General features: G+C 43.7%; 1 protein-coding gene across 1 annotated transcript; it reads right to left on the bottom strand.

Moving 5' to 3' along the window:
- Window positions 1-6,094: 6,094 nt before the first annotated feature.
- LOC111958863 (antizyme inhibitor 1) lies at window positions 6,095-13,262 on the bottom strand. Its single transcript, XM_023980183.3, has 12 exons — window positions 13,055-13,262; window positions 12,174-12,296; window positions 10,407-10,710; window positions 9,797-9,970; window positions 9,253-9,425; window positions 8,989-9,123; window positions 8,084-8,165; window positions 7,873-7,947; window positions 7,458-7,620; window positions 7,157-7,272; window positions 6,692-6,906; window positions 6,095-6,392 (listed from the first exon to the last, which is right to left on the bottom strand). Exons 3-12 carry the CDS (start codon window positions 10,506-10,508, stop codon window positions 6,278-6,280), a joined length of 1,350 nt encoding a protein of 449 aa, XP_023835951.1. The 5' UTR covers window positions 10,509-10,710; window positions 12,174-12,296; window positions 13,055-13,262; the 3' UTR covers window positions 6,095-6,277.
- Between the last annotated feature and the right edge of the window lie 1,288 nt (window positions 13,263-14,550).

Below are 14,550 nucleotides of genomic sequence, written 5' to 3'. Positions count from 1 at the left end.
TGTATATTTAACTTGACTAAATTACATAAATTTTTCTTATTTTGTTACAGGTGAAATAAAATGTGTAAAACTTTACTAGTTTGTTGTATTTGTGTTGAATTAAAACCAAATTGTATTTGTCACATGCGCCAAAAATGCTCACTTATAAGCCCTTAACCAACAATGCAGTTCAAGAAATAGTTAAGAAAATATTTACTAAATAAACTAAAGTAAAAAGTAACACAAAATAATAATAACGAGGCTATATATATACAGGGGTTACCGGTACCGAGTCAATGTGCGGGGGTACAGGTTAGTCAAGGTCATTTGTACATGTAGGTGSAGGGAAAGTGACTGCATATATAATAAACAGCAAGTAGCAGCAGTGTAAAAACAAAGGGGGGGGGCATTTATTAATTGTTCAGCAGTCTTATGGGTTGGGGGTAGAAGCTGTGAAGGAGTCTTTTGGACCTAGACTTGGCGCTCCGGGTACATCTTGCCATGCGGTAGCAGAGAGAACAGTCTATGACTTGGGTGATTGGAGTCTTTGACAATTTTTTGTCTCTTCCTCTGACACAGCCTAGTATATAGGTCCTGGATGGCAGGAAGCTTGGCCCCAGTGATGTACTGGGCTGTACACAATGTAGCGCCTTACAGTCAGATGCCGAACAGTTGCCAAACCAGGTGGTGATGCAACCGGTCAGGATGCTCTCGATGGTGCAGCTGTAGAACTTTTTGAGGATCTGGGGACCCATGCCAAATCTTTTCAGTCTCCTGAGGGGGAAAATAAGTTGTTGTGCCCTCTTCATAACTTTCTTGGTGTGTTTGGACCATGTTAGTTTGTTGGGGATGTGGACACCAAGGAACTTGAAACTCTCGACCTGCTATACTACAGCCCCGTCAATGTGAATGGGGGCGTTCGGCCCTCCTTTTCCTTTAGTCCACGATCATCTCCTTTGTCTTGCTCACGTTGAGAGAGAGCTTGTTGTCCTGGCACCACACTGTGAGAGGATATGTGTTGCGTTGCTGAACTGAAGGGTATACTACAAAGCAAGATAAATGAGTTAGCCAGCTAGAAAGATAAACTTGAAATGTGCATGGTCTAATTGACTCAACAACCAATAACACATACACTACATGACCAAAAGAATGTGGGCACCTGCTTGTCGAGCATCTCATTCCAAAATCATAGGCATTAATATGGAGTTGGTCCCCCCTTTGCTGCTAAAACAGCCTCCACTCTTCTGGGAAGGCTTTCCAATAGATCCCTGAAACTCAACTCTCGACCTCGCAGCCACTCCACTGGTTTCTTTTCATTGTTCCCCTCTAATCAGGAACTTATTTAGATCTGAGACACCAGGTGTGTGCAATTAATTATTAGGTAAAACAAAACCAGCAGGCTGTGGACCTCATAGAGTAAGAGTTGAATACCAATGCACTAGATGTTGGAACATTGCTGCGTGGACTTGATTTCATTCAGCCACGAGCATTAGTGAGGTCGGGCATTGATGTTGGGCGATTAGGCCTGGCTCGCAGTCAGCGTTCCAATTCATCCCAAAAGTGTTCAATGAGGTTGAAGTCAGGGCTCTGTGCAGGCCAGTCAAGTACTTCCACAATGATCTCGACAAACCATTTCTGTATGGACCTCACTTTGTGCACGGGGGCATTGTCATTCTGAAACAGGAAAGGGCCTTCCCCAAACTGTTGCCACAAAGTTGGAAGCACAGAATTGTCAAGAATGTCATTGTATGCTGTAGCGCTAAGATTTAGCCCGAACCATGAAAAACAGCCCCAGACCATTATTCCTCCTCCACAAAACTTTACAGTCGACACTATGCATTGGGGCAGGTAGTGTTCTCCTGCATCCGCCAAACCTAGATTCGTCCGTTATACTGCCAGATGGTGAAGAGTGATTCATCACTACAGAGAACGTGTTTCTACTGCTTGAGTTCAATGGCAGCGAGCTTTACACCACTCCAGCCGACGCTTGGCATTGTGCATGGTGATCTTAGGCTTGGGTGAGGCTGCTCGGCCATGGAAACCCATTTCATGAAGCTCCCGACAAACAGTTCTTGTACTGATGTAGATAATTTTTTTACTCGCTACTCGCTTCAGCACTCGGCTGTCCTGTTCTGTGAGCTTGCGTGGCCTACCACTTCGCTACTGAACCGTTGTTGCTCCTAGACATTTTCACTTCACAATAACAGCACTTACAGTTGACCAGGGTAGCTTTAGCAGGGCAGAAATTTCACAAACTGACTTGTTGGAAAGATGGCATCCTATGACTGTGCCACATTGAAAGTCACTGAGCTCTTCAGTAAGGCCATTCTACTGCCAATGTTTGTCTATGGAGATTGCATAACTGTGTGCTCGATTTTATACACCTGTCAGAAACGGGTGTGGCTGAAATAGCCGAATCCACTAATTTCAAGGGGTGTCCACATACTTTTGTATATATAGTGTATCTATGTTTAGCTTTCTTAATGAACCAGAAAATCAACTGTTATTTCTGGTTGTTTATTAAAGTTAGCTGCCCAAAGCTCATTGATCCTGCTTTGTAGTATACCTCTCTTTCTGGGCACCTATCTGTGTCAGTTCAAGGCTGTGTTGTGACTGAATAGTAGGTGAGAGGTCACCGGAGTTTCCTTCCATTGAGAGGCATTCACTTTCTGTGTAGCGTGAACATAAAACCAGTTACTCAACATTGTTATCCTCAGTCGAAAATAGACAACACACCCTGTTCTAATATACACTGTGGCCAATTTATTAGGTACACCAGCACATTTTCCGAATATGGTTTGCTCCTACAGAGACTGATTCGTGTGGCCTGCTATATTAAGCAAGCAGACAGGCATCCAGTTACTGTTCAATTGAATGTTAGAATGGGCAAAACGAGTGACCTAAGTGACTTTGAACGTGTTATGATCGTCGGTGCCAGTATCTCAGAAACAGCTGCCCTCCTAGGCTTTTCACGCACGACAGTGTATAGGGTTTACCGAGAATGGTGCGACAAACAAAAAACATCCAGTCAGTGGCAGTCATATGGGCGAAAACTTGCTTGTTGATAAGAGGTCGAACTAGAATGGCAAGAATCGTGCAAGCTAAAAGGCAAACAGGCAAATAACGGCATACAACAGTGGTGTGCAGGACGGCATCTCGGAACGCACAACTCGTCGGTCCTTGTCATGACTGGGCTATTGCAGTAGACGACAACACCGGGTTCCACTCCTATCAGCTAAAAACAAGAAGAAGCGGCTCCACTGGGCATACGATCACCAACACTGGACGATTGAGGAGTGGAAAAACTTTGCCTGGTCTGACAAATCCCGGTTCCTGTTGCGTCATGCTTATGGCAGAGTCAGGATTTCGAGTAAGCAGCACGAGTATGGCTCTATCCTGCCTGGTGTAAATGGTACAGGCTGGTGGCGGAATGGAGTGGGGAATGTTTTCCTGGCACACGTTAGGTCTCTTGACCTTGCTTCCGGACAAGCTAAACACCTTCTTCGCCCACTTTGAGGATAACACAGTGCCACCGACACGGTCCGCTACCAAGGACTGTGTGCCCTCCTTCTCCGTGGCCGAAGTGAGTAAGACATTTAAGCGTGTTAACCCTCGCAAGGCTGCCCGCCCAGACGGCATCCCTAGCCGCGTCCTCAGAGCATGTGCAGACCAGCTGACTGGTGTTTAGGCATATTCAATCTCTCCCTATCCCTATCTGCTGTCCCCACTTGCTTCAAGATGTCCACCATTGTTCCATGAAGTGCTTTGAGAGGCTAGTTAAGGATCATATCACCTCTACCTTACACTAAGACCCACTTCAATTTGCCTACCACCCCAATAGGTCCACAGACGATGCAATCGCCATCGCACTGCCCTATCCCATCTGGACAAGAGGAATACCTATGTAAGAATGCTGTTCATTGACTACAGCTCAGCATTCAACACCATAGTACCCTCCAAGCTCATCATTAAGTTCGGGCCCTAGGTCTGAACCCCGCCCTGTGTAACTGGGTCCTGGACTTCAAAACAACACCTCCACTTTGCTGATCCTCAACACTGGGGCCCCACAAGGGTGCGTGCTCAGCCCCCTCCTGTACTCCCTGTTCACCAATGACTGCGTGGCCACGTACGCCTCCAACTCAATCAAGTTTGCAGACGACACAACATTAGTAGGCCTGATTACCAAAAATGACATGACAGCCTACAGGGAGGAGGTGAGGGCCCTGGGAGAGTGCTGCCAGGAAAATAACCTCTCACTCAACATCAACAAAACCAAGGAGCTGATCGTGGACTTCATGAAACAGCAGAGGGAGCACGCCCCTATCCACATCGATGGGACCGCAGTGGAGAAGGTGGAAAGCTCCAAGTTCCTTGGTGTACTCATCACCGACGACCTGAAATGGTCCACCCACACAAACAGTGTGGTGAAGAAGGCGCAACAGCGCCTCTTCAACCTCAGGAGGCTGAAGAAATTTGGCTTGGCCCCTAAAACCCTCACAAACTTTTACAGATGCACAATTGAGAGCATCATGTCGGGCTGTATCACCGCCTGGTACGGCAACTGCTACGCCCGCAACGGTCTGCCCAACACATCACCGGAGGCAAACTACCTGCCCTCCAGGACACCTAGAGCACCCGATGTCACAGGAAGGCCAAAAAGATCATCAATGACAACAACCACCCGAGCCACTGCCTGTTCACCCCGCTATCATCATGAAGGCGAAGTCAGTACAGGTGCATATAAGCTGGGACCGAGAGCCTGAAGAACAGCTATCTCAAGGCCATCAGAGTGTTAAATAGCCATCACTAACCAGCTTCCACCCGGTTATGCAACCCTGCACCTTAGAGGCTGCTGCCCTATATACATAGACTTGGAATCACTGGCCACTTCAATAATGGAACACTAGTRACTTGAATGTTTACATACTGCTTTACTCATCTCATATGTATATACTGTATTCTATTCTACTGTATTTTAGTCAATGCCATTCCGACATTGCTCAATCTAATATTTATATATTTCTTCATGCCATTCTTTTACTTTTAGATGTGTGTATTGTGAGATACTACTACACTGTTAGAGCTATGCATATGTGACCAAAAGCATTTTATTTTGATATCAATTGATCAATGTTTCCATGCCCCAAAGAATTCGGGCTGTTCTAGAAGCAAAGGGGGGTCCGACCCAGTATTAGATGGGTGTACCTAATAAACTGTTCCCCTGAGTATGTTTGGGTATAGTGGCTCATGTTACCAGTATAACAGTGCTGTTAATAAGCGGTGGGTGAAAATGTATGTTTTACCAGCAAGAACAACATATACACATTATGATTCAGAGCTTTTATATTAATTTACTTTAGGCAAAACTGGAAACCAATTCACAGACGTTGGACAATTCTTTCCACAGAGACTTGTAGAGGGATTTAAAAAACAAATGAAACATCAATGTTGCATTATGATAATAGTCTCAAGACGGTCTATATTTAGAGTGTGAGCACAAGCTCCCTATCAACGAGATGTTTGATGAATGATATTCTGTAGTCATATTGCTTGAATCAAATAGAGTTCCCCTTCATCTGAGGAACTGTACTGTTATATGCATCCCAAATGACACTATTCCCTAGATAGGGATCTGGTCAAAAGTAGTGCACTATGGGCCCTGTTTAAAAGTAGTGCACTATGGGCCCTGTTTAAAAGTAGTGCACTAAATAGGGAATAGGGTGCCATTTGGGATGCATCATTGGCTACTGTATGCCGCCTTTTAAATACTGACTGATCATAAGTGCCAGGGGATCAGATATTCATAGCACAAAAAAAAAAAAAAAACATAAATAAACATAAATATGTTTTAGCGAAGCATCCAAAAATGGCTTTAAAACATCAGGGTTTGTTAAAATAAGCAACTGCTCCACTTTGAGTAGGTAGACAATTGAATTTACAAGACTGGCAATGGGAGACATATAGGCAATATAATACATGTTTCAAATATTAACTTTTAAATTCCATTTACTYTATGTAAACTGTAACCACATAGGATACCCACACAGGTGGGAGTTCCATCCCTACAGACTCATCCATTTTATTGCATGTGGAAAAGGAAGGATCATCTATGCTATTCCTTGAGAGAACCAACAACATACTGTATAGGGCTTGACCCCCCCCCCCAAAAAAGCTCAATTCCTTATGAAATGAATAATAAAAAGCTTTTAGCCAGCAAGCACCATTCAGTCTTTCCTCCCATTGGAATGTTGACCAGATGAGGTCAGCACAGCAGAGACATGAGATTGGCTCAGCTAGCCTAAGCTGGGACCGACAGGGCTTCATCTGATTGGCCGGAGTGGAGGAAGTAGGGGACCAGAGAYAAGTTCTTCATGCTGATGTCCTGGGTGATACCAGCGTCCTGCATCTCAAACCTGTCAACAACAAAAAACAAAACTTATTGAAAATAACTCATCTTCACTTCAAAGACTACCAAAACAATATAGAAAAAACTAAGTCAATGGCAGCACACAACTGTTKAAATAAAAATCAGTAGGTCCCAAATAAATGAACTGATGTAATTTAATAACACTTTTCCAGATGGTGAAAGCACTTTACATACATTAAATGGGGGAAACTCACCTCAAACAATAAATCAAATCAAATCCTCAACAGCTCCCCATTTCAAACAGTGACAGTGCCAGCCTGACCCTGACATTCGTCTGTCTCTTACCAGTCTCCAGTAGAGATGGTGTAGTAGACGGGGGGTCTGGGTGAATCTGTGAAAGTAGACGGAGGGCCCAGACAATAGGCCCCAGCGTTGTTGAAGATCAGCCAGTCTCCCACACTGAGCTCTGGCAGCAGACACTGATCAACCACCTGGTCCAGCTCATCACCCGACGGACCCCATAGACTGCTGGCAAACACCGGTTCCTCGGACACACCGCTCTGGAACATCCATGGACACAGAGAGAGTCATTTAGAGAGACTTATGGGCCATGGTTATGAGTAAATAGGGAATAGGGTTTCCATTTGGGATGRAGCCTAATATTCACTCCAGGGTGCTTGAGACAGAAAATTGAATTGAACTGAACTTTTTGTAGTGATGCAAAGTCATGAAAATGCAGAATCATTGCCATTTCATTAGTCATTTTGTTTATTTAGATTTAGTTTACTAAGCCCTGAAGCCAAAACTCACCTTGGGCAGAGCCGGGGCTGGAATCACATTGTCTGCTAGCTTGCTAGTGAARGAGCCGTACACCCCATCATTCATGTAGTACAGGAACTCTGGCTCATCGTTGGGAGACAGTTCATCTGTAAAGTGGTATGGCAGTCAAAAGTCATGAGACAAAAATAGTAGAAAAGGTATGTGCTGGTCTACTGGAGCATCTAGGTCTGCTGAACCACGTTTACTATAGCACTGATTTTGACCAGCCCACCACACCATGGAAGTGCATTTGACTTCATATGCTAGGTATTGAGAAGGTACTGCCACTGACCGTGATTGCCATGAAGATCCCGGGCGCCTACTTCCTTAGCGATGATGTTGACAGCCAGGGTGAAGGAGGAGGACACGTAGTAACTGCCAGGCTCTGCCATGATGGAGACGCCAGACGATGCTGGGAAGTACAGGTCCAACAACGGCCTGACTGCACTGTTAATCTGTTACCAGAGGAAAATAACAGTCAGCTCCTTCAGCCTAACAGGCATTCTATAGAGTGTGTTTGTTCAAATTCAAAAGGTAAGCTGTGTGAAGGCTTTCCTTTGAAAAATGCATTACTAGTACAGGCCTGACGTCAGAAAGAGGGTGAAGTGGTTTGTGACCKTTGACTGACTGAGTCACGTATTAATTCAGCTGAAGTAATCCATCTAAATCAGTATTATGTAACGAGCTAACTATTCTACAATAATGACCTGTTTCAGCTGAGTCTCTGAGCCGTTGAATCCACCTCCAATATCCAGGATTGTCATACTGAAGCCAATATCCTCCTGAAAACAACATTAAAGAAAAATACTTGTAAACTTCAAAACAAAATATAATAGGAGGGTGGTTCATATTTCGGGCTGTCTCCTTCACATATTATGCACATTCAAAGTCCCATAACGTAAGCACTAGCTAACTCACCCCCATGTCAAAGACACAGCGAGCGTCAGACACTGCATGGCTGTAGGCCTGAGGGTCGTCACAGGAGCTGGGAATGTGGAACCTGCATCATGGGGATAATGATGACGTCATGAGAATACCAGATAATCAGGGATTGACTGAGGAACATAAACTGAGCAGCCGGGCAAGTTGAGCCTGCTCTGAGGTCACCCAAAGTAATAAAACATTTAATAACTTAATTTAAAACTTATCTGTCTGGTTTATCTCCATTGTTTAAGTGAAAGACGGCCAATTTATGGCAGCCGGGCAGCTTCATTAGGCAGCCTATTATTTATTTTWAAAACTGAATTTCAGTAGCCTGCTTAACTGGAAGCTTAACGTGTGGTCAGCGAGCAGAGCGCTAGCCACTATGTCCTATTGATCTCGGCTGTGAGCTGCACGTTGAAATCTGGAAAAAAGAACCAGAACGTAGTTCAGCTCAAGCAGCGCAAACCTCTTGGGGAGCCAGAACGCTTACACCCAGGGTTCTGTTGAAATTAATACGAGTGTCTCACACTCTGCGGAAGTTATACGTCCAATGTAGCAGGCCCGTAAAACACATTTTTCTACTTCCTCCCTATTGTTAAGTGACCGACAAGTTACGGCAATTTGAGTGTAAACAACTATTTTCACATTTTCGGGCAAGTGACTATATTATTCAGGCAAACAAAAAAATACTGCTGAATTGCCCAATGGTCAATCCCCAATGATACAGTAAACTATTTTCTCCTCAGGGTGAAAATAGTATTGGACAAACAGGCACACAATTCTGCTGCACACATACAGTTTAATTTATTAGCAAATAATTAAAAGACAAAAGAGAAAAACCTAGAATATAATAATGAACTCTGACTGGAGAGGAAGGGTGGCGTTGCAGAAGGACTCACCTGACCCCCACCACCTGCAGGCCCAGTTCCTTGGCGCTCTCCAGCAGGTGCCTACAGTCCTTCAGCTTGGAGCCAAACGTCATGCCCATCTCCTCACCCTCGCTGGAAGCCTCTGTGGCCACCTCCAGCAGCAGTCTGAGCAGAGACGAGGGAGATTATCGTTTTTAGGGATTTCATATCTATAGCCATTGTAGTTGTATTGTAGAGAGTATGAAATATAGACTTTTAAAATAACGGTTTAATAACAGTTACATGGACACCTACTTGGCACGGGGATGGCAGCGAGCAATCTTGCGTAGCTCGACCTCGTTGTCACACACCAGGAAGTCGATGCCGTTCTTAGCTGCGTACTTGATCTGGGAGAGCTGCTTACACACACCGCTGTAGATAATGTCTTCAGAGGGAACGCCATAGCCCTGCACAAGCTCCAACTCATGCTYAAAAGACACAAAACCAACAACGTTGATATTACAGCTCTAAGTAGTGAAGGAGCCATGATCTGTGGCGAGACATTTCTCCACTAGATGGCACTCCTTCCTATTTTCTGTGAGTAGAGGCCAGTCGAATTATGAAGCAGTTATAAAGCAGTAATTGGCACAACAAAACGATCCTAAACAGAGCTGTGAGAAGCTGCAACTTATGTAAGCCATGAATCTATAAAATGTATTTAACTGAAAAACACATCCTAAAACTGTGGAAAAGGAGCCGTGAATTAATCTACACTAAAATGCAATTTGATCTGGACGGGTTGTTTGTTATGCTATTACAGTGTTATAACAGTAGTAGTGGGAGAGAGCGCTGCAGGCACCTTGCTGGTGCAGATGAAGCCAGTGCCGAGAGCAGCTAGGATCTCAATGACAGCCAGGCTGCTGTTGGCTTGGACAGCGTAGAAGGGACGCATCTGGGGCATGTGGGTTCGCCAGCGAACATGTTGCCTCATAAGGACCCCCAAGTCTGCCACGAAGAACGCATTCTTCTCAGCCTGAGGGAGGAAAAACATGACACGACAGGTTTACTGGCTGTTTGGCATGCTATGATGTCATTCACCTGTATCTGTCAAGTACACAATGACTGATTATTCTTACTGTCATCCAACACCATACAATTACATAAGAGCGATCCCCAACCTCATTTTTCCACTGGTGTGAATTGAAAGCATATAGAGCGTGGTCACCGGGCGCAATGACTCATTAACCGGTCACTTCAACCAAGTGAGAAGAGACTGGCACACAGTTTTACAAAGCAACATTGTATTTGTCACATCCTCAATCAATTTATTTATGTGCTGATTGCTAGAATTTATCAATCTATTTCTGGATTAGGCAATCAACTAATCTCATTTCCATGGGCACAACTTCGATACGCTATAAAGTAGCAGGTATTTCAATGTACAGAGAATGTCTCTATACAGTACTTACCAATGTTTGTTCATAAATATGATTCTCAACCACGTCGCTGAGGGCCGTGGCTCCCTCCAGCAGGGCGACGGAGTAGTTTGGTTCATCAGCTAGTCCCTTCATCTCAACTGTTGTCCGCTAATCTGCCAGTCATAAAGAATTATGCCTGGGTGAAGTGGTCTCTCTCTGAGCCCCTGGGTGAAGTGGTCGCTCTCTGAGCCCCTGGGTGAAGTGGTCGCTCTCTGAGCCCCTGGGTGAAGTGGTCGCTCTCTGAGCCCCTGGGTGAAGTGGTCGCTCTCTGAGCCCTTAGATAGTATGCAGCAAACTGGAAAACACAGGAAGAGAGGCAGCGTGAAATATAGCCCTAACTATTGAAGTGGATGGGGAAAATTAGATCCATTTACATTACATTTAAGTCATTTAGCAGACGCTCTTATCCAGAGCGACTTACAAATTGGTGCATTCACCTTATGATATCCAGTGGAACAACCACTTTACAATAGTGCATCTAACTCTACAACACCATACAATTACAATTGTAATGATTAGATCCATCTAATCATTACAAAAATGGGMGGAAAGAAATAGGTAATTATTTGACAGAAAAAGGCAAAAGCAGTTGTTCTACTTTTCTCTAAATGTTACACTTAGTTTGACCAGTTAAGCCTTTAGGATGTTTTCCGGCTGTGAACCAAGATATTTGTGAGGGCAGCCAATCAGAGGTCTCGGTGGAAATCATGTTATGGGGCGGTGTATGGGAAGCCCTGGGTGTCTGGACAGCCACTGTGAAAACAAGATCTCTGGGGCATGGAGTTTGTTTACCTTACCATCAATTACTCCCGAGAATTAGGATTAATCCCACTGGCAGTGACCCATAAAGGTTTCTTTTGATGGCATTATCTGCGTACACTACCAGCGGCATGGGATGTCAGATCTCTGCATTCAATAATGTTACATAACACGTCAGTCTGTAGAGCATTGTGGGCCTGGGTCTGGCCCAGATGTGCACTGTGTGTGTGCGGTGACACAATGTCTGGTTGGTTGGCCTCAGACTGCAATGTCTGACGGCTGGACTGGACCAGAACACTGTCTGTGATCAGAGAGGTGCAGTGTCGCACAGCCAGGTTGGACTATTGTGATCATAAGGGTGCTGTGTATACCTGTCTCTGTTCTGTGGCTGGGAGCCTCGTATTGGCAGTTCAAAAACACAGAAACAGCTTCATGATAGCAAGCTGGAACAGCTCTAAGAAACAGGCCAGCTGTGGCATGAATAAAACAACATCTCAGCAGTCTGAAAACACTGACAGCAACCCACTACAATTAACACAAAAGATCAAAGGTCACAAATTATGGTCTCTTTTTGGTTGATGGACAAAAACGTTTGTGCAACTTTGAAAAATGCTTAACTCTACAGACCACCAACTTCACTGGGGCAAAGACCTGGGAGGAAATAAAAGCATATCACAAATCTAACAGTAGGCTTACAACACGACATACACAAAGAAATCATCATATTTAGGTTACAGGTGAAGATGGGAAACATTGTGTTACAACTATGACTCATAGCTGAGTGGCCCCTCCTCTCTGTTACTGGATCTAACCAGTCACCAGTAAAAACAGGGACAGAGAGCATCAGATAAAAGTAGCCCAACACTATGCTATTGTTATTACAACAGTCACCACAAGGACATGGACAACCTGTCCATAGRATTTTATATTTATTATGATCTAAGAGGCTAAACTGAACCGAGATCATTACTTCTCCTACGCGACCTGATGTCTACTCACATGGACGAGTTAGGAGATGGAGCTCCCCCGCTATCAGCTAGGATCCCAAGGTGGCTCGGCGTTGAAGTCGAACGGCTCTCGGCGGAGAGCCGCCCCTAAGCCCTCTGGGTAGTAATTGTACACCTGCACAGAAGACAAGATACAGTTGAGTCAAGAGGAAAGAGAGGCAAAGCTGGCTCTGAGGATTCGATGAGATCAAATTAAATATTGAATGGAAAAGGAAGACATAGGTTAATTGATTGTTAGGGACTGGTGGTTGTCATAGCTATAACAGGTGTGAAATTCTCTTCAGGTTGTTATGGTTGTCATCTCAAATCATTATTTCTCAATTTTGAATGAATGCAAGTGCCACGTTGTACCTTATGTTGTCGAATATGCTAAATGTTGTTAACTAAATTCCAACCTCAACTAAATAGCTATTGATTGTACCACTGTGGTTTTCAAAATAACAACACTAAAATGTCAAAACAAACCGTCCATAGCTAGCCAGCTAACTTAAATTACATGCCAACTCAGCAGGCGAACATTAGCTAACCCTGTGTGATAAATGGCTGTAAATAAGATTGCGAGTGCTAGTTATACAGCGTCTAACGATTCGCTAGTTAGCTAGAAACACCCCGATACCGTTTTCAAAGTAATTGTAGTTAATGTTAATTATCTAGCTAGCACAGTTAGCTAGCTAGGATAATATATAATAAACTAAAATAGCTAGCTAAATAACTTTGATGAATGACGACAATAATGACAGTCAGTCGTTAGCTAGTTCGTTCATTACCTAACTATCTGCGGCTAACGCTAGCTAATTTCCCTCCTTAAACAGTTAACGTGAGCCACTTACCTAGCCAGTTAGCAAGCAAGCTAGGTAGCTAGAAGGTACTTACGTGAGAATAAAACCCAATATTTGGGGTGGATCGTTTTTTCCTTTTAGGTGGAATTTTCAAAGAGTGGCGGGGGCACTATAGGAAAGAAAAAATGCCATCAAAGCGGAGGTGCAGATCGAGATTTGAAGCTAAATCGAACCCCTTCGTAGCTACGCAGCGAACAAAACTGCCGAAGTCGACAGAGAGGAAGAAACACAGATAGAACAATGAGGCAGATATTTCACCGGATGTTTAAATGTGAAGCATTCGCTTGGCGTTTCCACTGACTACCAAATCTGGTAGTGAGAGGAAGCCCAGTGGCCAGCAGTGGGAGAAGATGGATGGAGATGGATTTTGCACTAAATTCTGCTAATTTTCTCATCGATTAAACATTTGATCTCAATACAGTTTTCTGTTCCCAAAACTAGAATCTGTTTTGAACAGAGTGGACCAAGTTTTGTAGACTTTTCCATTTGTAAACGTTTTTAAAAATCGCGTTGCTTATAAGGAGTGCAACGGCGAATTGAGTTATTGCACACGCGCACTTCATACAGTAGGAGTTCCCCAACGGAAATATGCCGATGTAGCTAGAACATGAAAATAGGATCTCGCTAGCTCGTGCTTGGCTCTGCCCACCTCTTTCCTTGTTCTTCCCACTATGACTAATTTGTTCCTATTGGAAACGACAGGCTGTGGTCTATCTTGGTTTAGTTATAAAAATCTTTGGAAAGAAAGGGGAGCGGAAAATAACGTCAGATGGGCGGGGTTTTCGAGCTGTCAAAGCAAATGCGACTGATAGGTTGTCTGGCTTGTATTTTAATTCTAAGCGTTATTGTCTTTTCCTCATGTGTGATATCTAGTTGTTGTGATCAAATTATTTACAATTATACCTATGCTATTGATATGCTGAGAATTATGTTTAATCAAACTCATATTATTTATAAAAAACTTTTTTTTTTAAATTAAATGAACGATCTCTACCCATCGATTATTGAAAATAACTCATAAATGCCTCATGAGCTTAGTTCAACTGCCGTATCCTATCATAACCCAAAATATAAGCTTCTCGACCACATTTTTTGTAAACAATGTAACTGTAAACAAACACTGTATAGCCTCAAATGGTCAGACCATTTCATCCATAACTCTGTCTATGACTTTGATTTCTCCAGCCCCATTCCTCAGCTATTTACCAAAACAGTGGCGAGATAGGTGGATTGTTATTGTTTGAAATGCAGATTTCCCCTTTAATATTATATTATTTTATATTATATTCAATTATTGCCAGAATAGACTACTACGGTTCTGAGAATGTAATGTCTCAATCAGATAGTATTGTTACCTTGGTTACGTCTTCATGCTTTTTCCCATGGCACCGCGATAAATGTAAATGTTGTCCACAAATTGTCACTGGTACTCCTTTCTTGTATTCTGGCAACACATGCTTGAAGTTCAACAGTGTGAAATTAGATTGCAGGTGTTTTAACAACCTCAGCCTTGTCTGCCGAGAGTTTGTG

Source organism: Salvelinus sp. IW2-2015, linkage group LG35 (assembly GCF_002910315.2).
Source record: "Salvelinus sp. IW2-2015 linkage group LG35, ASM291031v2, whole genome shotgun sequence".
NCBI classification, from domain to species: Eukaryota; Metazoa; Chordata; class Actinopteri; order Salmoniformes; family Salmonidae; genus Salvelinus; species Salvelinus sp. IW2-2015.
The sequence above is the reverse complement of the archived record's forward strand: the minus strand, read 5'-3'. Positions and strand labels throughout refer to the sequence as shown.